The 20,451-nt window shown below is 41.9% G+C and overlaps 4 protein-coding genes across 9 annotated transcripts in view; 1 reads left to right on the top strand and 3 right to left on the bottom strand.

Annotated features, from left to right (window-relative positions):
- Positions 1 to 2,291, bottom strand: part of Zasp52 (Z band alternatively spliced PDZ-motif protein 52) — a 38,068-nt gene extending 35,777 nt beyond the window's left edge. Inside the window, exon 1 of the mRNA XM_043414456.1 lies at positions 1,019 to 2,291. Within this exon, the coding sequence (XP_043270391.1) occupies positions 1,019 to 1,123 (105 nt within the window). The 5' untranslated portion in view covers positions 1,124 to 2,291. The remainder of the gene's footprint in view (positions 1 to 1,018) is intronic.
- A 4,057-nt stretch (positions 2,292 to 6,348) lies between these two features.
- Positions 6,349 to 17,011, bottom strand: LOC122408041 (titin-like). Of its 6 annotated transcripts, none has more exons than XM_043414578.1 (12): positions 16,865 to 17,011; positions 14,921 to 15,034; positions 13,426 to 13,577; positions 12,948 to 13,014; positions 12,203 to 12,438; positions 11,704 to 12,016; positions 8,742 to 9,183; positions 8,077 to 8,406; positions 7,799 to 7,857; positions 7,197 to 7,360; positions 6,941 to 7,103; positions 6,349 to 6,732 (listed from the first exon to the last, which is right to left on the bottom strand). In XM_043414578.1, the coding sequence occupies exons 2-12, from the start codon at positions 15,020 to 15,022 to the stop codon at positions 6,676 to 6,678; spliced, it is 2,085 nt and encodes a 694-aa protein (XP_043270513.1). In that variant the 5' UTR covers positions 15,023 to 15,034; positions 16,865 to 17,011; the 3' UTR covers positions 6,349 to 6,675. The 6 variants fall into 6 exon arrangements, 4 of the variants coding, with proteins under 4 accessions (XP_043270513.1, XP_043270514.1, XP_043270511.1 ...); XM_043414579.1 differs by having other exon boundaries at positions 8,772 to 9,183; XR_006260346.1 differs by lacking the exons at positions 6,349 to 6,732; positions 7,799 to 7,857 and having other exon boundaries at positions 6,962 to 7,103.
- Positions 17,012 to 17,100: 89 nt separating this feature from the next.
- Rsph9 (Radial spoke head protein 9) lies at positions 17,101 to 18,741 on the bottom strand. Its single transcript, XM_043414588.1, has 5 exons — positions 18,634 to 18,741; positions 18,324 to 18,556; positions 18,009 to 18,174; positions 17,530 to 17,818; positions 17,101 to 17,425 (listed from the first exon to the last, which is right to left on the bottom strand). The coding sequence occupies exons 2-5, from the start codon at positions 18,548 to 18,550 to the stop codon at positions 17,262 to 17,264; spliced, it is 846 nt and encodes a 281-aa protein (XP_043270523.1). The 5' UTR covers positions 18,551 to 18,556; positions 18,634 to 18,741; the 3' UTR covers positions 17,101 to 17,261.
- On the top strand, positions 18,240 to 20,433 carry LOC122408048 (ankyrin repeat domain-containing protein 49-like). Its single transcript, XM_043414590.1, has 3 exons — positions 18,240 to 18,913; positions 19,507 to 19,667; positions 19,814 to 20,433. The coding sequence occupies exons 1-3, from the start codon at positions 18,769 to 18,771 to the stop codon at positions 20,147 to 20,149; spliced, it is 642 nt and encodes a 213-aa protein (XP_043270525.1). The 5' UTR covers positions 18,240 to 18,768; the 3' UTR covers positions 20,150 to 20,433.
- The last annotated feature ends 18 nt before the right edge of the window (positions 20,434 to 20,451 follow it).

Below are 20,451 nucleotides of genomic sequence, written 5' to 3'. Positions count from 1 at the left end.
AAAACATCGGAGAATTAATTGTCAATGCGGATGGAGGATGATCGGCTTTCAAAATCGAATAAACGTCTCGCGACCCATCTCGAATTACAAGCGTGAGACGTCCTGCCAAATGTCTCTCGAAAGAGATAAAAAGAAAGGGAAAGGCAGGGAGAGGGAGAAAAAAGTGTATAGACTCGAGCATTTAGTTGGCAACGATTTCTGTCGATGCGCGTGAAATTTGGCTTTCAACGTGACTCGTTACGTAACTATTACTCGCTCGCGGATATTCGCGCGTGTGTTAGTCTCCGTAAGACGGCTGTCGTGGTCTCCTTCTCTCCGCTTCTTACTCTTCTTCGTCTGCGAATCTTTCAGTGCGAAAATAACATTTCCGAAAATCGTTAGAATCAGTCCCCGACGATAATTCATAGGAAGGAATTACTTCGGAATTACATCAAATTTGAGCTCGAGCGCTTTCCTATTTCTGGCGTTTGCTTCCTTCATTTTATCGCGAATAATTACATTTTTTTCTCTTTCGTTGACAATCCTCGATGATTTTTGAATGCAAATATTTCAGGCAATTCGATAAATCGCTTCGGGGGACTGAATTTATTGTCTTTTTCTCACTTTTGTGGGGCTTTCGAAGGGAGACAAAGCGAGGAGCGCTGTCGAGCGTTAAAGTTATTTTTTAATCGAAAAAGCGAATCGTCGATGGATCGTGAGAAATGAAGACTTTTTCGCTCCTCCGAAGACAGAAGAACGTCGCGGAGGATTGATCGTTTTAGTATTTACGTCCGATTGAGATTTCGTAACACTCAGTTTTTTAAGGCGAACCGTTTTTTGCCCGGTTTGAGCGTAGCTCAGTTAATTTTAGATGGATCAGGCAAATCCACAATGAGGGACCTTGTCCCAAATAGCGAGCAGTTTGGAAGCTCGACGGGCGAAGCAACGAGGATAAAAGGAAGCCGAAAGAGGGAAGAATGAAAATAGTAGAAGAGAAAAAAAAACGGCGGAGAAAGAAAGAGCGAAATAGTAAACTCACCTTTTGAACGATGAGCGGAGTGCCAAAATCCTTTCCGCCCTGGAGGCGAAAGCCCCAAGGTGAGCCGTCGAAGCGGGACAATTTGACGCCGATCAGCTGCGCCATCACTCAAATCTCGGAGGATTTGAAAAAACTCGTGTAACTCGATACTCTCAGAAAAGCGAGAGAGAGAGAGAGAGAGAGAGCGAAAAGGAAAAACGTGGGGGAGGGGGGAGAAAAATCAGCGCGAACTAGGAGAGAAAACGTTGGTCGATTCCCCGATGATCTGCCTCGATCGGTCCGCTTCAACGGCAGGTGATAAATATCGATAAACCAAATTCGAATAATCCGTCGACTACGAACCGGGTCACAGGGCTCCGGAGGATCGGGGACGTCGAAAACGATCGCACGAAAGTAACGCAGAGCGAAGCACGAGCCTCCTTGTCCCCGCAAAGTTTCGAGGCCCCGAAAATTCCCGTTTTATTCAATAAACAGTGCGAGTGAAAAAATGAAGCGTGTTGTTATGCGGCACCCCGGAGATCGAGTCGCTCTCGCTCTGTATCTCAAACTAAAAACGCCCGCTCAAACCTCGCGCCCGCACACCCGCCACACTTCGCCACCAGTTCTATTCTCGTTGGTTCAAGTCCGTGAAAATCCTATCCGAGTGTAGCGTACACGCGGAGCTGGAGTCGTTCAAATAGTAAATACACACGTTCGTGGATTTACACGAGAGAATTAGCGAGGGAGTAAACACGACGATGAAAAATCCCCGGTTGCGCATTCGAGCGCACAAACAAATGTCGCTGAACGTGTGTTTATGGGTCCGAACGGAGGATAAATTTATGGGAAATAAAGTGCGCGATATGACGAGTGCATAAAAGGCTTGCTGAGGGCTCTCGTCAAATGTAAAAAAGCCCGAAAAGTTCCTTAGAAATAGTCGAGAACGGCTCGGCCGGATTATTCGAGCGAAAAGCGTCGAGCGTTCCCGTGAAAATGCAAAAACCGAATGTCGCGTTAAACTGACCGGTTACTCGGCCAGGAGGGCTTTCCAAGCCGATTCCCTATCGTTTTTTATTTCCTTTATTTTCTTTCTCCTCGGCCGCCTTTTTTCTTCCTCTTTATTTTTATTTTTTATTCTTATTCTTTTTAGCAACGTCCAGTCAATGTAAGAGCGAGAGAGTGTGTGTGCAGTGAAAAGAGTCGTATCGTACGAGTCGCGCGGAGCAGAGCGCGTGCGTCTCGCCGCTTTTCCCCACCGTTTACCGGACACGCTGGATCCTCGTAGTAAACGAGCAGCGTGGTGGGGATCCTCGAGCTGGTGGGAGATCAGGATCGCAGGCTCGGCATTCTCGACATTTCACTCGCCTCCCTCCGAGGTTTCTTCTTCTTCTTCCTCCTCCGATTCCTCCTTTTTCTTCTTCTCCGTCTTCATTCGTCTTGCCGTCTCTGCCCTTTCCATTCTCCCGCTCCACGTCCCTCTCTCCTCCTCGCTCCCTCCCGCCCTCCGCTTCCTTCCTCTTCCTCGCCTTTGCTATTTCCCCTGGAGAACCGGAGGTTCGACCCGGATGGTGGTGGAATGAGGCGGGGAGGAAGCACCTTACGGGGCGCTCGCAATTGCACTCATCAGTACTTTAAGTGCACTCGCTCACTCGTACTTGACACTCGATACACGTGTTCCTTTCGATTTGCTCGTTCGACCAATTTCCCACTTGTTTTTTTCACCCGCACCCATTATTCCAAACGATTTTACGCCAATCGCGTATATGTTCTGTTGCTTAAACCAGATTTTTATTGCTAAATACATTATTTAGTCAATGATCAGTATTCTCGAACCCCGCACACGTGCATCGACGCGAACTTTTATTTCGTTCGTGTCTATATTTGTTGGAGAATTAAATCACTCGATTCTTACTAATGCCCACGGACGTACACGCTCTACGAAGAAACGAAATCGCACGATCACGTAAAATCGATTTATCTCGCCGCATGACGACAGATCGATGCCTCGCTCGGGCCAAGTGAATATTTAACATTCATGCGAATCGCGCTCAACGAGCACGGGATCCCCCCCCCCCCGTTCGAATGATCCGAGCTTCGTGTGAACTGTGCTAAGCGCACTCCACGCCCGTTCGACGAACACTTTTTTTCAGATAGATGGACGAATATTCGTTATCCAAAGTTAGGCACAAAAATGAATGCGTACTGGATAGATTTGCTAAATTCGAACGCTTGTTACCGCGTGGTTTAGCATCAGCAAATGCGTTATCGAAGATCGAATTTTTTTGACACTTGTCACTCCGCCACGTGAGAGTCGTACACGCGTGAAAAGTTATTGAATTTTTTCATTAGTTATATCCAAAATTTCGGGAAAAAATAGGTATTTTAGTTTTTGGACCTTAACCGTTGAAAATCGGCTGAAATATTAAAAAATATCTGATAAGAAATCATTCGGATTACACGACAAATGGATTGGTAAGGTTTGGCAACGCTGCACTCAATATATGTTTGCGTGTGACGTCAGTTCGTCCCTTTGCTCATATTTTGTCAGTTTTTACAAAACGACCATTTTTATCCCGATAAACTTTTTTATCGTTCATTTTTTCATTTTCTTCGACTGCAATACTAGTTTGGGCAGTAAACTCACTTGATGAGCTATAAAATTTGTTGAGAAAACTGACAGCTGGGCGTCAAGAGCAGCGACAGCTGTTGCGCCAGCACGCTAGTCAAAATGAACTCTTCAAACGTTTTTTTAATAACAAAATAATATAAAAATGTTCTCTACCGATTATATTTTTAAAGTATCAAAATTATTATTTAAAAGTTTCGTCTTTTGAAATTTTCGAAAAACATAATTGGTGCAAAGATCGCGTACCCATCTACCTTAATAATTTTCTTTTCGTCGATTCTCACCTGGAGATTAATCGATTCTGATTTTTTTGGATTTCGTTATCAGGTCGAAAAGATTGTGGAGCTGTCAACGTCGACGAACGCCGAAGAGAGTGACTTCTGCTCATTTTGTTAATCAATTAATTAATCAATCCACAGATTCGTTTTATTTTATCGACACAAAGTTATTCACTCCCACACTTTCGTTGTGACCCTCCCCGGCCAACGACTGCACTCTCGATTCAATCTTTCGTCGGAGATAATCTTTCCCTCTCGTTCACAACCGGCTGGCAAAACTCGACGAGAGACTAGATTCTAATGCAAACGGGATGTCCTGAAAGTTGCTTCTGACACCGAGGGAATCGAGAGCTCGTGAAATTTTCAATCAAAAAGTCCTTTGCCACTTTTCGATCTGATGCACCGTTGATGAGATATCAGCTCATTAGTTATGGCCAATTAAATCTGTGGGTCCGGCAAAGTGGGCGTGGTCCAAACGCATCCTATTGGCTCACACTGATTCTTTGATATTTCGAGAACGCTGCGTCGGAGCGAAAAATGGCTGAGGACTTTTCTCTTCGGAATCTCATGAACAATCTCTTCTGAAAATATTAGCCACGAATTTTCGGACTCTCTGTATATTGTGGACACATATGTGCAATATGTAGTGCAACGACGGTTAGTAAGGTATATGCGTGTAGTACGTACAACCGAGAGACCGGATCGACGAGACTCGTTTTCCTGTACTTTTGCCGTGTGTGTATATATACATTGCTGTTTACCGTGCATTCCACGACCTCGTCCCTGATGCGCTCTTTCTCTTTCTTTATCTTTCCTCCGCCCGGAGTCCCTGACAATGAAGACAAAGCAAATAAGATCCTTTACAAGAAGAAACGCTGCGAGTGTAACATGCCTTCGTCTGTTTTGTTTTTTTTTTTTATTTTTTTGCTTCTTTTGCTTTTTGCTGAGAGATTAATTTCGAGCTTGAGTTATTAATCCGACTCGATGAGCGGGATAAGCAAAAAAATGATTGGCTTCACGAAATGGAAACTGAGTTACTGCGAAGAAAAATGAAATTTCTATTTTCCAAGTGTCATTAGCCATCCCATTGTTGAAAATTCGACGCGATCGTGTCACTTTGAATTTCTCTCAAAAGTCCCACGCTATTCGTCTCGCAATTGGACGTTTCTCGTATCCGAAGATGCGATGACGAAGATGAAAGTATGCCACGGACCACCCTCATCATCCTTTTCTCGTTGCTCGTTCTGTGGTCACAGCTGCATCATACGAGCTCTCGCCCGGTGGCGGTCACGAGGAGAGGCGACGTATACTCTGCGAACTAGTTCGTGAATCATGCCTAGAATGCTTTTACATAAATTGTTCGGTGTCTACGTCACGCTCGCCCCGGCCCGGACCACTGTGCGAGTCCGTGAGAGGATCGCGCGAGGAGCTACGCCAAAGCAAGAGAGCACAAGCGGGAGAGAGAGAACAGCCAAACGTGGAAGCGAAAAAACGGTGAAGAAAGAGAGCGAAATGTCTTTGCCCGGCCCACCTATAGACATGGCATGACTACCCCGTTGCATCACGCTCGGGGTGTCCTAAAAGTCACTCCGGACAACAACACTCTTGCATAGATGACGAAATTCTGAAGCGAAAAGTCCTCAGCCATTTTTCTCTCCGACGCACCATTCACGAGATATTTGATTGATCGTCAAATGTCCATTATTCTTTATACAGGGTGTCCGAAAAGTCATCTTCGAAATTTACGGTGCTCATGGACCGTCGGATTCTACGACGAAAAGTCCTCAGCAATTTTCCTCTCCGGCGCACCGTTGGCGAGATAATCGTCGATCGCTCTCGTAATCACTCGATTCTTGCGCACGTTTCTAAAGTCATTTTTAAAATTATCAGAGCTTCGATCATTGGAGGACGGAGCAGTTCCGAGAGGACCAAACCCCCAGCAACTTCAGTGTCCAAGGCCCGAAATTCCTCCTCGCCACTCCTGGCCCACACTGTATCCATCGAGATCTGATACATGTTCTAATGTGTACATAAGAGATATAAAAGCGTGACTCAACTGCATCAGCCGCGCGTCTCACTTACCAGTGCCCGAGAGAAAACACGCGATTACGCATTTTTGGTGCATCATTCGACCTCTTTTCCCTCCTGAACACGTTCCCAACACTCGTAATCGAACCAGCACCCGAACAAAAATAATCTAAAAATGAATTTTTAGCCAAAACTACTCGATAATTTTCATGAATGAAATTCCTCTTTTCTCAATCCGGCAAACTGCGTTAACGCTTCTCAAAACACCAAGCAACATTTGTCCCAAACAATTGGATTAATTCTTCACTATCATTAGTATCAATATTCATTAGCATCGTTAGCATGAATAAAGATCGACGTGTCATTAGGTTTTTTATTATTCATGAAGGACAAAATGTATGAGAAAAAATTTTACAACGTTTTAGGTATTGATTAGCGCTGTATTTTTTTTTGTTTTTTTTTTTTATGTACAAGTCATATGTACACGTATACATACGGCAAATGCACAATTCACCGAGAATTCTTGTCGAAAAACGTATATTGTTATTATAAAAGTAAATCAGGGTTATTTGGCTCGGGAGCGAGAGATTTTTTCTCTTCTTTAGCAGCGTTTCTGTCTTGTGTGTGTGTGTATGTGTGCGTGTGCATGTGTGTGAATAAAATTCATTAATTGTACAATGCATTATTAATTGCGTATATATAAATAAATTGATTTATCGTGGCTCATTGAGATTTGAGCGAGTTTTTTAGTGGCTGATACCTCGAGCGCTCCTGTCATCAGCGATGCTCAGTGCTGGTGATCTCTGGAACAACGCGGAAACTTACATTCAGGTAGGATATTATTACGACAAGCAGGTCGATATTTTTGGAGGATTTATTAGAAACGGTCCCGAATATGAATATTTTCTCTGAATTGAATTTGAATTTTTATCGAGATTTAAAATAATTATTTCGACTCTCTCTCACGAAATATTGCTCGCTGGATTATCGGGGAGAAAATAATCGGCTTACCACTCTCTCGATAATGTCCTCAGCGGCGATAACCTTCGGCGGTCTCGCCGGAATTCCTGTCTTCGGCTCTCGTTCCATTTTGTGCAACATTTTGTAGACGCTCGAGCCCATCAAATGATCGTAATTCGGTAGCCAATTTTTTTCAAACTTCTTGAAGTTCACCCTGCGGCAGTCAATGAGATTGAATAAAATTGAATAAATTGTGAAAATAGAATAAATTTTCGAGGAATAAGCAGCTTGAAAATTTCATAATTACCCCATGGCTCGACCGCGAATAACTTCCGCCTGAGACGATAAAACCTCGGCTATCATCTCGTCGTTGAAAAAATCATTCGGACACCTCCATCTTCGTCCGTAAGTGAGCTCCAGCTGTTTAGCCTGGGGCCATAAATCGTTGGAGCGTCTTCTTCCGCCTCTGTGCTGCGAATAAATAGCGAAAGTTGGATTCGTTGTTACACATGCTCTTTATTTACACATGGAATTCTTCAACTATGTTTGCATTCACAACGCTCGTTTGATAAGGTAAAGAAACAAAATCGCACACTCGAACTTCGTGCTCGAAAATTCATCGATTAATCACAACGATTCACATTCCAACATTTTCGACGATTTTCATAAATGTTTTGTTGTTTCTATTTCATGTTATTAATTTGATTATAAAAATTATCAAAAATCGTGGGAATTTAATTTTCTTCATTATTCCTTTTTTTACATTTTTTTCATCTTCTCGCAACGGTGTTGAGGATTTTGAAAAATTCAAGGAAACCGACTCGGAAGACAATTGGTAAGGGGCACAAATTTGGACACTTTCATTATCACGGTTGTCAGACACAGTAAACCGGGATCGGTTCTTGATACCTTCAATTCCTGTATTACTTGATCTTGCGGTGAAAGATTTGGATCGGGTTCGTAACTTCCTAGAATTTGGATCGAACATATCGGATTTTCAAAAATCATAAAAAATCGAAGGCAGAAAAAAGTTTTGATTTTTTGTCGATTTTCGAGTCAACTTTTAAAAAGGTTTTTTTAACAATTATTATTGTTTGAATAATTTCTAATAATTTTGAAGTACTTTTTAAAAAAAGTTGTCAAAATTCAATTTCTTTGGAAAAATGTTGGAATATCTTGTCGTTTACCGTAAGAAGGAGCAGGACTCGGTTCTCGCGACTTGAGGACTTTCGTCTGATAAGTTGCGATACATTTTTTGACATGGCCCTCTTCTTCGACGGTGCTTTTAACGTTGACTTCGCCCAATTCTTTCGTCTCGGCAGGCTCGTCTTCGTCAGCTTCAGGCTCGATAATTATTGGTGGCTCGTCACTCATCATCGTCGACGGGGATTCTCTTATTTCGGGCTCCGAGGCTTGCAGATGCTCGTCTTTGTCTTCGTGTTCGTTTTCCACTGGCGAGACCGGTGATTTACACGTCGATCTTTCCTCAGCCTCTGCCCTCCCGTTGCTCTCTTCTTCTGCATTGAAAAACACTTTTTATTACACCAAACGAGTTGGAAAACGAGGAATTTGCCATTTTTTGTTAACTTTCTGTTATTTTAGCCTTTGACAGTTCATTATTTATCATGCCAATTAATTTGATAAATTAATTAAATTCAAATTTCAATAAAATTCAATGAATAATTAAATTCGATTGAGTTTAAGATTATTTGAATTAAAACAAATTAATAAATAAAAACTGTGGAACGATTTCAATGAGAAAATGATTAAAAAAGTGTTCATTGATAAAATTTTGAGATTTTCAATTTGATTATTCCAAGGTAAGCTACAAAAAAAAAGGTTAATTGACTACCTGCCGAGTTGCGGCGTCCACCGCGCTCACCTCCGTTCTGTACACCGCTCAATTCCATTATTTTGTGCAATTGTTCGGAGACTATTCTCAGATGATTTTCAATTTCGCTGGGCAATTGTTTAAGAGCGAGTAATTGATTTTGTACGGCCTCGAGTTGTTTCTCGAGGCTGATTTCAGTGGATACCAATTCCTTGACTTTTTCCTTGTCGAAGGTCGGGACCTGGGGTAAATTTGCATTTCTGGGGCAGCTCATTGTCTCCGGAGTACTTTCCTCTTCGTCTTTCGACTCTTCGACACTGATCTCTGGCACCTTCGGTTCTTCGGTTTCTTCGCAAACGCTCTCCCGATCCTCTTCCTCGGGTTCCGGCTTTCGCTCCGCTTCGGAGGGGACTTCCTCGCGGGACAAGCGTCCTGGCTCCGGGGTCAGAGTCGGCGTTTTTATCTGGTCAATTTTTTGTTCTTCATTTTTTCTTATTTTCATAAATTTCAAAATCATTCGATCCTTTTTCTCAACAAAAACAATGATGAAAAGTGGGCATTTGGGGAGAGGATCTCTAGGAATATTTTTCGTTTAAATGACATTCCTGCAAACTACAATTTTTTTACCGGCGAAGGTTATCATCGAGCCCGAAACTATCGATTTTCGATCGATCAACGACGAAAACGTCAATTTTATTTTCGTTCGATTTGGTGCGATTAACAGTGTCGTTTCTCTTTTGCTTTCGTGATGCATCGCTAGTGAGCTTTCCTCCCTTATTTCTAGCGCCACACGTTACACACTCATTTCCTTTAACAACTAAGCACTTCCGGTTAGCAAGCAGTTTATCAGAGCGGAAAAATTTATTCGCTCTCATCGAATCGCGAAGATCGCGATCTCGCAATTTCCCCAAAGAATTGAAAATCCCATGAATTTGCATTCACTCAAACGAGTTTAATCTCAAATTCGAACTTCAATCGATTCGATTCGAGCGAATTTTTCTTTTTTCCTCGAATCCCAAGCGGTTAACAATCAATTGCTTCGTTTTTCCTGTCCGAAATAGCATGCCGAATTATTGAGAAACAAAAGATTCTACAAATTCATCGCATACGCTCGCACCGAGCGTGTCTTTTGTTTTCACGTTACTCAACAGGCTTTTCTCTTTCATCTCAGTGTGTTTCAGATGATCCACGGTGATCTGTCAACCTTTTATTGCGGTGTCTACCTTTTCTATGGCAAAACAGAGCATGATTAATGAATTGCAAGAAAAAAGAAAGTGGAACGATCGATTGGGAGAGACTGGACCGTTTACGATCACGAAAATCCACTGTTCGCTTTGAGGATTTAAAAATTGTACGAGAAAGAAAGAAAAGATGAAAATTTGGACAGAAGTGATTGAAAAATCGGGAATTCAGAGCACCCTTTTCGTGATCGTATCGAGTGAAATCTGCTCGCGATGAACTACGTGTAAAAATAGAGGAAAATGATCGACGTGAATGGGACGACGGCGTAGGCTGAAAGTTTAACGAAATTTTGAAAATTCGAGCACGAATAAATGATGTCGGAAACGATGGGATTCCGACGTTTTTCTTGCAAGTTATTGGAAGCTTCGTAATCATTTTCGATCGCGTTCTCGTCGGAATTATCGTCGTCGGAATACTCGGAATCGGGATTCTCGTTGTTTGTTTTTGACTGGATCGAGCCCGATTTGGAGAGCGATTTTTGGGACTGTTCGTCGTCGAATTCGAGGCAAGACTCGAGATTGACGTAACGCCACTTTCGGGTCAAACGAGGCTGGCTCGCTCTGCTGAAAATTTGATCGTTCACGAAGCACCCGGTCGTTCGTACGAAATCGTTGAGAGCGTCGTAAAAAGCGCGCGATTTTTTCGAAATCACTTCGCCCGAGATCCTCGAGTTTTCTCGGCTCACGAGTTCTCTCGCGTGGGAGCAAAAGGCTCGGGAAATTTTTTGGACGTAGCGGCCACGGGAGGCGCGGACGATCCTCTTCCGGGCGGCCGGTCGCGCCTTACGAAAATCGGGTCGCTTCGGTTTTTGTGGTTGAAGCGAAACGAAGGATTTCAAGTAGTTCTTTCCCTTGCGGAAAATATCGAAATTGTGGCGAACGACTCGCGCGAAATAAGAACGCTTTTTCTTCGGATATCGTTTGGAGAGTCTGAGAGATTTTTTAGCGCGGAGAAAACGATCGAAGGAGCGGTAAATCGAAGCGAAATTTCGGGACAAATATTTCTCCAAGTATCGCCCTTTCCGAGGCAGTTTAATGCTGCGATTCGCGAATTGGAGTTTCCCCATTTTTTTCTTCCCGCAAAGGCACGACTGGGGGTAACGACTTCGATGGGAATCGCGCTTGTTTAACGCCCGAGAAATCGGCGTGTCACGGGATTCGTCCTCGCTCCGAGTCTCCAAAGTTTCATCGCTTATTCGAGGTTCGTTCGAGTGAATTAACTGGTAAAATCGATTATTCTTGTCGGCTCGATCGACTCTCGTTTCCTCCGGAGATTCCGCGAGCTCGCCTCGCCCACCATCGTGCGGCGGACCGAGGTGGATCGTGAACTCCGCGAAAACTTCGTCGCTCGGAACTTCCAATTGAACTTCCGTTTTGAACGCGTTGCACCAAGGCGTATAATCGAGAGTGCACGTGTCCGGAGGCCGATCGGAATCGCCCCTCGGCGCGCTCTCGACAGGCCTCGGGACGTCCGCGCGAGCGTCTTCCTGAGAACACTTTCGCAGCAACAGAGCCTCGAGGCTCTGGACGCTGTCGAGGAGTTTCAAGAGATCGCGCATGTTCGAAGTTTTCAATTGATCGCTCGGCCCGCCCGCCCTCGTCGCCGGAGCTCCACTCTTCGATGGCGGATTGTCGAGAATGTGAATTTCCCGAACTCGCGGCACGACTTGCAACATTTCTATCGGCTCGACGACGAGCCCGTCGTCTTCCTCGGGTATTTTACTTTCAGGAGGATCTTTTACCTCGCTCGGTGGCTCCGGCGTTCCCGTGTCTTCGCGCGGCTCTAATAGTCCTCGCTCCAGCAGCCGCTCCGTCACACTTTTCTTCTGTTGCTTTTTTATCACCACCCTGTACTGCTCGCCCTCCGCTCTCGTCTGCTTGTCGAGGTCGTTCTTCGACGGGGGTGGCGGACGCTCGGGCTTCTGGAGGAAGGTCGAAGTGTGCTTCAACTCTTGCACACGCGGCGGATCCTCGACCGCGATTTTTTGCAATTCCTCCAACACTTTGGATTGTTTCAACTTTTCGACTCGGGGCCGAATTTTCTTGAAGTTGACGCTGAAATTTGGAAACGCTGGTGAGTTCGATGTCCGCTCGCTTTCACATTTCGTCGAGCAGGGACAAACGTTTTTTCTAATATTTCTGTTTCGTTGGACTTTTCGTTTTACTTTGATCTCGAAAATTTCATTTTTCATCCATTCCCCACTTCAAATGACAACGAGAGCAATTTTATTTCCAACAAACCCCAAGACTCCTTGATCGGGAATCAACAACTCCTCCTCTTCGAGTATCAACTGTGCGATTTCCTCGTCGGTGAGATTCTTGTTGGGAACAACTTCGCTGTTGGCGTCGACAGGCTTCGGGGGAATTTCCTCTTGCACCACTTCGACCGTTTCCTCCCGCGTTTCCTCCACGAAGCTGTATTCTTCGACGGGTGCAGTTAGAATTTCTTCCGGGAAAACAGGCGGCAGTTGGTCGAGCTTGAGTGGCCCAAGAAAATCAACAAATTAGTAAAACAAATTTTTCATTCCATTTTTTTATCAATTAAGGACCACGAACGGTGTAAACGTTGGAAATTTGGGTGTTTTTTCTTTATTTTATAAATAAAAATTGGTCCGATGGGTTTAAATAAAACTTCATATTACTCGGAAGTACTGGAAATTATTTTTTTTCAATTTTTTTCATGGTATTTTTTGTACAATGGTGCGTTGACAATGGCGACCCTTGAGTCGGCATTGGACAGCAAATCTCAAAAGTGGAGCATCTCGGGACAAAAGACCAAAAAGATTCTTAAAGTATGTGCTATTGACTATCGCAGGACGTTGGGGATTGTTCAAAATGTCGTTTGGAATAAAAATGGCGAGCGTTTGAAGAAAAAAAGTCACAATTTTTGCGGATTTCTCAGTAAAAAATGGTTTATAAAAGAAAAACGAAGCTGGAAAAAACACCGTTGACAGGCCTTAATTGTTTTTTGATTTAAGGTACTCACGGGTATCGTGTACGGGACGATATTTTCTTGTTGAATAACTTCGACGCTCTCGGAACAGTCGATCGGTCTGCGCGTCCACGGATTCGAGGAGAAAATCGAAAAAGAGAATGAAAAAAATAAAAATTTTGAATTTATAGAGAGGAAAAAATAATCGTGATTTTCTCGATCGAGGATCTTCGCGACGAAGCTTCTCGCACGAAGCCGACAAGGATACTGACTCGATAGAAACTTCAATAAACTCGATGATAAATCGTCGGTTAATTATAATGATGAATATATAGGGCTCCATTGTTTCGCGATGATCGAGTTGCGATTTACGGTCAAGGCTGTTCGCTCAAGTACGAGACCAAAATAAATCGCTTGGCTCAACTATAAACGACTTTTTCAAACAAAATGATCATTATTTTCGCTTCGATTCTGATTCATTCGCTTTTAACCACGAAGATTTTAATGTTTTTATGAACTTTTGTATCTCAACCTGAGAACCGATAAACTGAAGTTGTTGCCAGCGAGGACGAGAGCTTCGTGGGCTTGACCGTGTGTCAAACTGCTCACAGGACGATCGTTCAAACTCATCACTATGTCACCCAATCTCAGGCCCATGCATTCCGCGAGACTTCCTTCCGCCACCTGGTCAAAATAGTTCACATTTAAAATCGTCATTTCGTATGGATAAATGGTACAGAAAAAGGGCAGAAATCGCTCTCGATCTCTCAACGTCAATAAAAAATCATTTTTTTCATCACTTTTTATGAAATTTGGTGGAATTTTATAAACTTTGTAATCATCGATATTTAAAAAAGTTCACGGAAAAACATGATTGAGGAAGATCATGCGTCACTTGTCATTCGAAAAAGCAACTCAGCTTTTTTGCTCTTTTTATGATCGAAGAAACGACTGAATTCTCGCGATTATTCAAATTATTTGTAACTCATTTGCGCTCAGATTCATCAATTTTTGATAGAATGATATGACGTTTATTTCGTTTTTAAAAATTTTTTAAATTTCAATTTTAAAATTAATTTCAAAACTTATTTTAAAGTTTATTTTATTATAAATAAAAAAAAATTTAATTCGAGTATTTTTTAAATTTAAAGATTTTTTAAATTCAAATATGTAAATGAAGAAAAATTTAAATTTTATTATTTTGAATCTATATTTTAAATTAAAAGTTTTTAATTTTTAATTATTTAAAATGAAAAAACTAAAAATCTTTAAATTATTTTATGAAATTAAATAATATTAAATAAAAGTAATTTAAAATATTCAAATTATTTCGTGGAATTAAATAATTTTAAATAAAAATAATACGGTTTAAATACTTTCGTAGTCAAATCGTCAAGCAAAATGTGACAACAGCCATTTTCTTTTTATACCCGTATCCATATCTATATTTTAAACGAGCTGGCTCATGCTGTTGTCAAACCTTCCACCGTTCGTGTCCTCATTACTCGTTAACCTCAAATAAGTGTTTTTATTTTTCCATTCCCAAGTGATTTTCACCGGTAACAAGACTTCCTCAAGACATCATTGGTATCCAAAAACATTCGATTTTCTTATTCTCGTTTTTGGCTCTTTAAAGTTGGGAGGATTTCATTGAATCCAAATGGTCGCACAGGATAATAATTCTGAGAATAAATGCACGCTGTATATTTCTAGCGTATTTCCAAATTTCAGCTCTCTCAAAGTGGGAATTTTCGATTTCCATTGGATGCGCGCGTGAACTTGCTTAAATATGAGAATTCACTTAGCACACGTGAAGAGTCGTTACGAAATTATTCTGGAGCGAAGTCACCGTTGAAATATGAAATTTTCATCGAGTGGGATGAAAGTGATTGGGACTTTCGGTCCGAATTCACTCGATTTTCGAACTGTCATTAAAAAAATGTTGTTTGTCCTCCGAATTTCGTAATTTATCGGAACAATTTCCAAGGCCGCATAGAGCAACACGAAGAATTTATTGAAAAACGTACTTTGATGACGGTCAATGGCTGCGGAAAGTCGCTTCCACCCGCCAGTCGAAAGCCCCATGGCGTATTATCGAACTTTGTGAACTTGAGGTTTATCACCGACATGACGTTCTACATCTGCAAATTAAATAAATAAATGAACGAATGAATATTTGCCGAGCGACCGCGAGTCGAAGGGCGAGGAATATTTCGTCGAATTTGGCTTCCGAGAAATTTGTTTGGGCCGAGAGGTTGTTGAGCGGCGCCTAAAAACACCTGCGCCCGCGAACGAGAAGGGGGAGAATAGACAAGCGTGAAAGGAGCGCTTCGTAAAACGATCCCCCGTCCGGCGCATGCCAAATCGGCCCTCCCCTTCGCTCCGCTCTTCCTATTTTCATGTGGGAATTACGGGAGTGACGTTAGCGCTCGCAGGGAGCATGGAATTCCGCGGTCCCGTCGTCGGTTACATCATTTTTATGATTATTCTTCGAGCATCGATTTCGAGCACTCGAAATTCCGCCGAGTCGCGATCGCTCAACGACGATAATCGATTACGAACGAAAATGAGAATCGATTAATAAAAATCCGAAATATTCTGACACTGCTCGTCGTTTTTCGATAACTTGAAGAAAAAAAAAAACGTTTCCTCGAGGGAGCCCTTTTTCTGTGACATCTCGCTCCCACAGCGTTACGTAACCGAATCGTTCGTTCTATTATTATTGTGCACGATCGGAAAGAATGTCGAGGATTTTTTGCACAATGTTATCACGAGGATTGCTCGACGAGCCGTTTATAAAGGTTGCCCGACGGAGTGGGATCGTTTGTACGCAGAGTCCGTCAGCGGGGCAGGATCGTCGTTCTCGGTCCGGGCGAGACTCGTTCGAGTTAATGAGATTTCGAGGAAATGAGTGTTCGCAGGCACGTCGAGCTCGACCGCCGAGCCGAGAAACCGCACGCTCGATTTTCCGTCGAGAATCCACAAAATCGATGAAAATCGATCGGCCGGCCGCTGGGCCGACGAACGTGACCGTCCACTTTCTGGAACTCGCGTCAAAAACCCCCGGAAGCAGAGGAAACGAAGAGAAAAATAATAAAAAAAATAGATTCCCAGTGAGCGAGGAGCGAAAACCCGAAAAAATGTCGCGCCGTACGAAAGCGAATGGAATAAAAATCATAAAAATACTTGCCAACATGAGAATTTATTGGCGAAAGAAAAAAAAGCGTTGAAAGAATAAAGGCACCGAAGCTTCGGACGTAATCACGCTCAGAACGATGCAAAATGTTTCATTCGTTTGCTCTGTTTTCTCGTTATTCCTTGGGTCGTTGTTCAAACACTTTCGACGCTGTAAAAATAAGCGAAATTCGTACAACGAGATTTGAGAATGACGCCAGGCCAAACCCGGACCGGGCCCGAAACGATAAGCGCGCTCCCCGATCGACGAGTTATCGTGATGTGTGTTACGCTCCGCGGTGTAAGATGCAAGCGAGTGCGCGTTCGCTTAGACTGCGGCGAGGAGCCCGAGGAACACACGCACGGGCGAAATACGAAACGGTGTCACTTTAGAGCCCTGCCAAAGACAACGGTCGATCTCGTGTGTACTTTATCGGCGAGAAGAAAGAAGAGAGCGAGAGAGAGGCATGAGAGGGCGATAAAAAACGAAAGAGATCAACAAAAAGAAGCGAATCGAAGGAGCAAAAAGTACGGGGAGGGAGAGAGACGGGGAGGCGAAGAATCTCGGAGCGAGAACGAAAGAAAAAGTTTGTGGAAAACAAAGGAGCAAGAAAAAAAGGGGGAGGAATAAAAAGAAAGAGAAAGAAACGAGAAGAAGCAAAGAGAGAGAGAGAGAGGAAAAAAGAAAGACAAATAGGGAGGAGTGAGAGAGAAAGATTTGGCAGGCTCGATCTATTTACTGATCGATTCTATTTCCGATCGTGCCACGATCTCGTTATTCCACTCTGTATACCCACCTCGAGTTGTCCAACACGTTAACACACCCGCGAGCGAATCACTTATCTCCTCTATTCAACAGCCCAATTGCCGCAACTTTATAACGTAATGGATTATCTCGCGATTGCTGCGAGAGTCAACGCCTCGCGTACGTCAACGAAAACAGGCCAACGACGAATGATCGCGGTGACGAAAAATTTGACGCGCACGCATTTACAGGGATTTTATTGTCATCATTGTTATAGGCATCCTCGTAGCGATGAAAAAGACGAATGGGGGCGCTGCATGGACAAAAGCAGAAACGAAAAAATTTTCTTGGCCAGCGACTTCTCTCAATTTTATTCCATCTCGATGTTCTTAACCTTAAAATTGCGACAGTTTGACTTTTTCGGATCAACGGTCGTGACAGTTTTGTAATCATTGAATCATAAATGGAACGTCCAGATTCTTCATTCCGTGGCCCACGTAAAGCGAACCGTAGTGGGGCGTGTTGACTTTGTGATAAAAAGTCATTCCTGGCCAATACAAACTCTGGAGAATGGCCAAACGAGCGTTTTGATACATTTGGAGATTCCAACAGCCTGAATTTTCATTATTTTCGAATCAACGATATTTTTGAGGTTATTTTAAATATTATTACGTTAGGTTGTACAATATTGTCGTAAAAAACACGATTTTTTCGCACCTTGAGGCAAATCCGAGTCGATCGAGTCGAGGAAATCGATAGCATAATTGTAGTCTGGCCTCGTCAATAAATTCGTATTCCATTTTTTCTGGGGCGCTCGTCCATGCAGATAAGACTTTTCACAAGCAGCTTCTGTTTCGTTCAATCCTTCGAACGATACGTTTTCTATTATTTGACCGTTCGGACGCTTGAACCAGGCTCCCCGAGGCACGATCATCGCGTCTTCGTTTATTAATTCAACTATGCAAGCTAAACGATCTTCTTCCTTCAATTCTTGTGGCACGGGGCCCTGTGCATTATCGATATAATGAGAAAATAACCTCGTAATTGAGCTGTCAATCGTTCGATGGATCGGATCAAATTTTGGGTTAGAAATCAACTAATTGGGCTCATTTTTTGTGTGAATTTTCAATTAGTAAAACTTTAGCTGACGATTCATTAACGGTTGATTGCTTTTTGAATTTCACAAAAATATTAACCTCGAAAAGTTTGGAGTGGTCTTCGTTTGGTGGCAACGCCGGATTAGCGTTGTAAACATTAGTCATAACCGTTGGATCGCCCTCAAAAGCTGTACCTGCGAGAGAAGCCAAAAAACGTCCACGCTTTTCGGGCTTCGGCATCAGCAGCCATTCGACACAATCGAGACTTTGTTTAAGAGAGTGAATTAAAGTAATTTATGCATAAGTGACAGTTCGTATTATTCGAACGAGAGTGATTTAAGTGTCGAATATTCGAGACTCTCAAGATAATATAGATGACCAACATATAAAACGAATGATTTCGAAAGTTTTTACCTGTAAAAGAAATCTTGACCGTTTAGACAATCTTTATCATAGCCATAAGCAACGTGATAATCTCTTTGGACTCCGTTTATGCGTCCCCAGTAAAAAGTTTTTCGAAAATGATTCTCTTCTTGCAAAATGAGTAGAGAATTCTGCAGGAGATAAGCTTTTTCGTTACTGATGCAAACGCCGTTGTAGCCGAAGTAATTGGACGTTTCAATCAATTTTAAGCAATCCATTTGGAGCTAAAATGATTGATGATTCGAAGTTTGGATTATTTGTCGTATTGATTCGAATGTTCGAGAAAAAAACAACGATGTACCTTAGTTCTTGATCTCGCCGGTGAATTGACGTGCGCTGCTGCCGCTGCTCGTCAGTTGCCGATAAGCGGTCAAACTGAATAGTTGTGTTTGTTTATCTCTGCTGTAAAAATAAGTGACAAAATACAACATTCACAATGTCTTCCGACGAAGAAAATGACGACGTCCAAGATTTGGAAGCAATTCGTGACAAAATGATGAGTTTACCGCTGAGCGAACGAATGCAAGTTAGCGCTTGGGAAGACGACGATACCGGTGTCGAAAAATCACGATATCCTAAAGGTTAGGTTTCCATGTTTATATTCTGCAGTGATTTGTCATTTTTCATTCATTCAATTTTTTTATTTCATACTTTATTATCGCTTTTTATCTTTTTTTCACTCGTTACGAAAGTTGTAAAACGCGATAATTAGTTTAACTGCCATTAATCGAATAAAACAATGTCAAAAAATATGCATTATTTTTTACGTGCAAACTTATCAATCTTTTTTGCAATGTCCACTCACGACCATTTTTTTCAAATAAAAATTTTAAATTATAATTATTCAAAGCACCAATTACTCATTATTTTTTGAAAAATCGAAGAAATATGAAACAATAATTTTTTTTAATCCAAACACGATTTTACAGCTGATTCAGTGTCAATATTTCAAAAAACTATTATTAGCATTTAGATCTAAAACTAAAACTTGACGTAATTTTTTTTAAAAATGGAACTTTGGAGGATAACTGTAAAATCTTGTCCTAAATTACTAGAAAAATTTTTTAGCTGGACATACAAAAATCTAAGAATTGGTTTCTACACTCGAATACAATGTTTTGTGTCTGGAGATTCTTTGAAGCATTATTTTTCAACATAAATACTTTTTCCTTAGATCCTCGTCAGAAAGCCATTTTAATAGCTGCAGAAAATGGTAAAATTGAGATGGTTCACAAGTGGCTCACAATGGATCCCTCCTTGATCAGTAGCGTTGATTTAGACGGGTACACACCTCTGCACAAAGCCTGTTATGGCAATCACGTTGATGTAGTGGAGGTAATCAAGTAATTTTTTTCCTACCTTCATAAAGGTTGATATTCAGTCTTCAATAGAAATAATGGATTGTATCGTATTTCTCACTGTTAAATCCATAATTTCCAAAAACAATAGTCCTCATAGCGATTTTGTGATATTCTCTTCAGTTTTTATTGGAACAAGGTGCAGACAAATTTGCAAAAACAATAGACGGATGGCAGCCCATACACTCAGCTTGTTGCTGGAACAATGTCGAGTGTATAGCAACGTTACTAGCTGCCAATATTGATATCAATGCACGAAGTAATGGAAAACAAACTCCGCTGCATTTGGTTTGTGCTTCTTCGCATAATTCACCAGCTCTTCAACTTTTGCTTCTCCATCCAGCGACAGATCCTAGTATAGTCAATGACAGTGGAGACACGCCACAACAAATTGCGACAAGAACAGGAAAATATTATCCTCTCTTTGAAATTATAGAGCCATGTATGAATCACATTTAATTATTCGTCAAATCTCTCTGATCTCCCTTTATTTTTTATACCATTCAATATTTAAGCTGTCCAAAAAAAACATTTTTTTTTGTTCATTTTTGCTGCCGGTAAATATGATTGATTCGACGTCATCTTGTATATTGAAATTTGAATATGTATACTTGATTAGTTTTCAGCTGTTGCTCGTTCCTCATGAATTTTATATTTTCCAATGTACATAACATTCAATGGAATGAATATCAAATAATTATAATTACAGATAAATATCAGAAATAAATAATAGCTATTAAATACTGGGAGCATTTCAATGA

This window comes from Venturia canescens, chromosome 3 (genome assembly GCF_019457755.1).
Source record: "Venturia canescens isolate UGA chromosome 3, ASM1945775v1, whole genome shotgun sequence".
Lineage (NCBI taxonomy): Eukaryota > Metazoa > Arthropoda > Insecta > Hymenoptera > Ichneumonidae > Venturia > Venturia canescens.
This window is presented reverse-complemented; position numbering and strand designations above follow the sequence as displayed.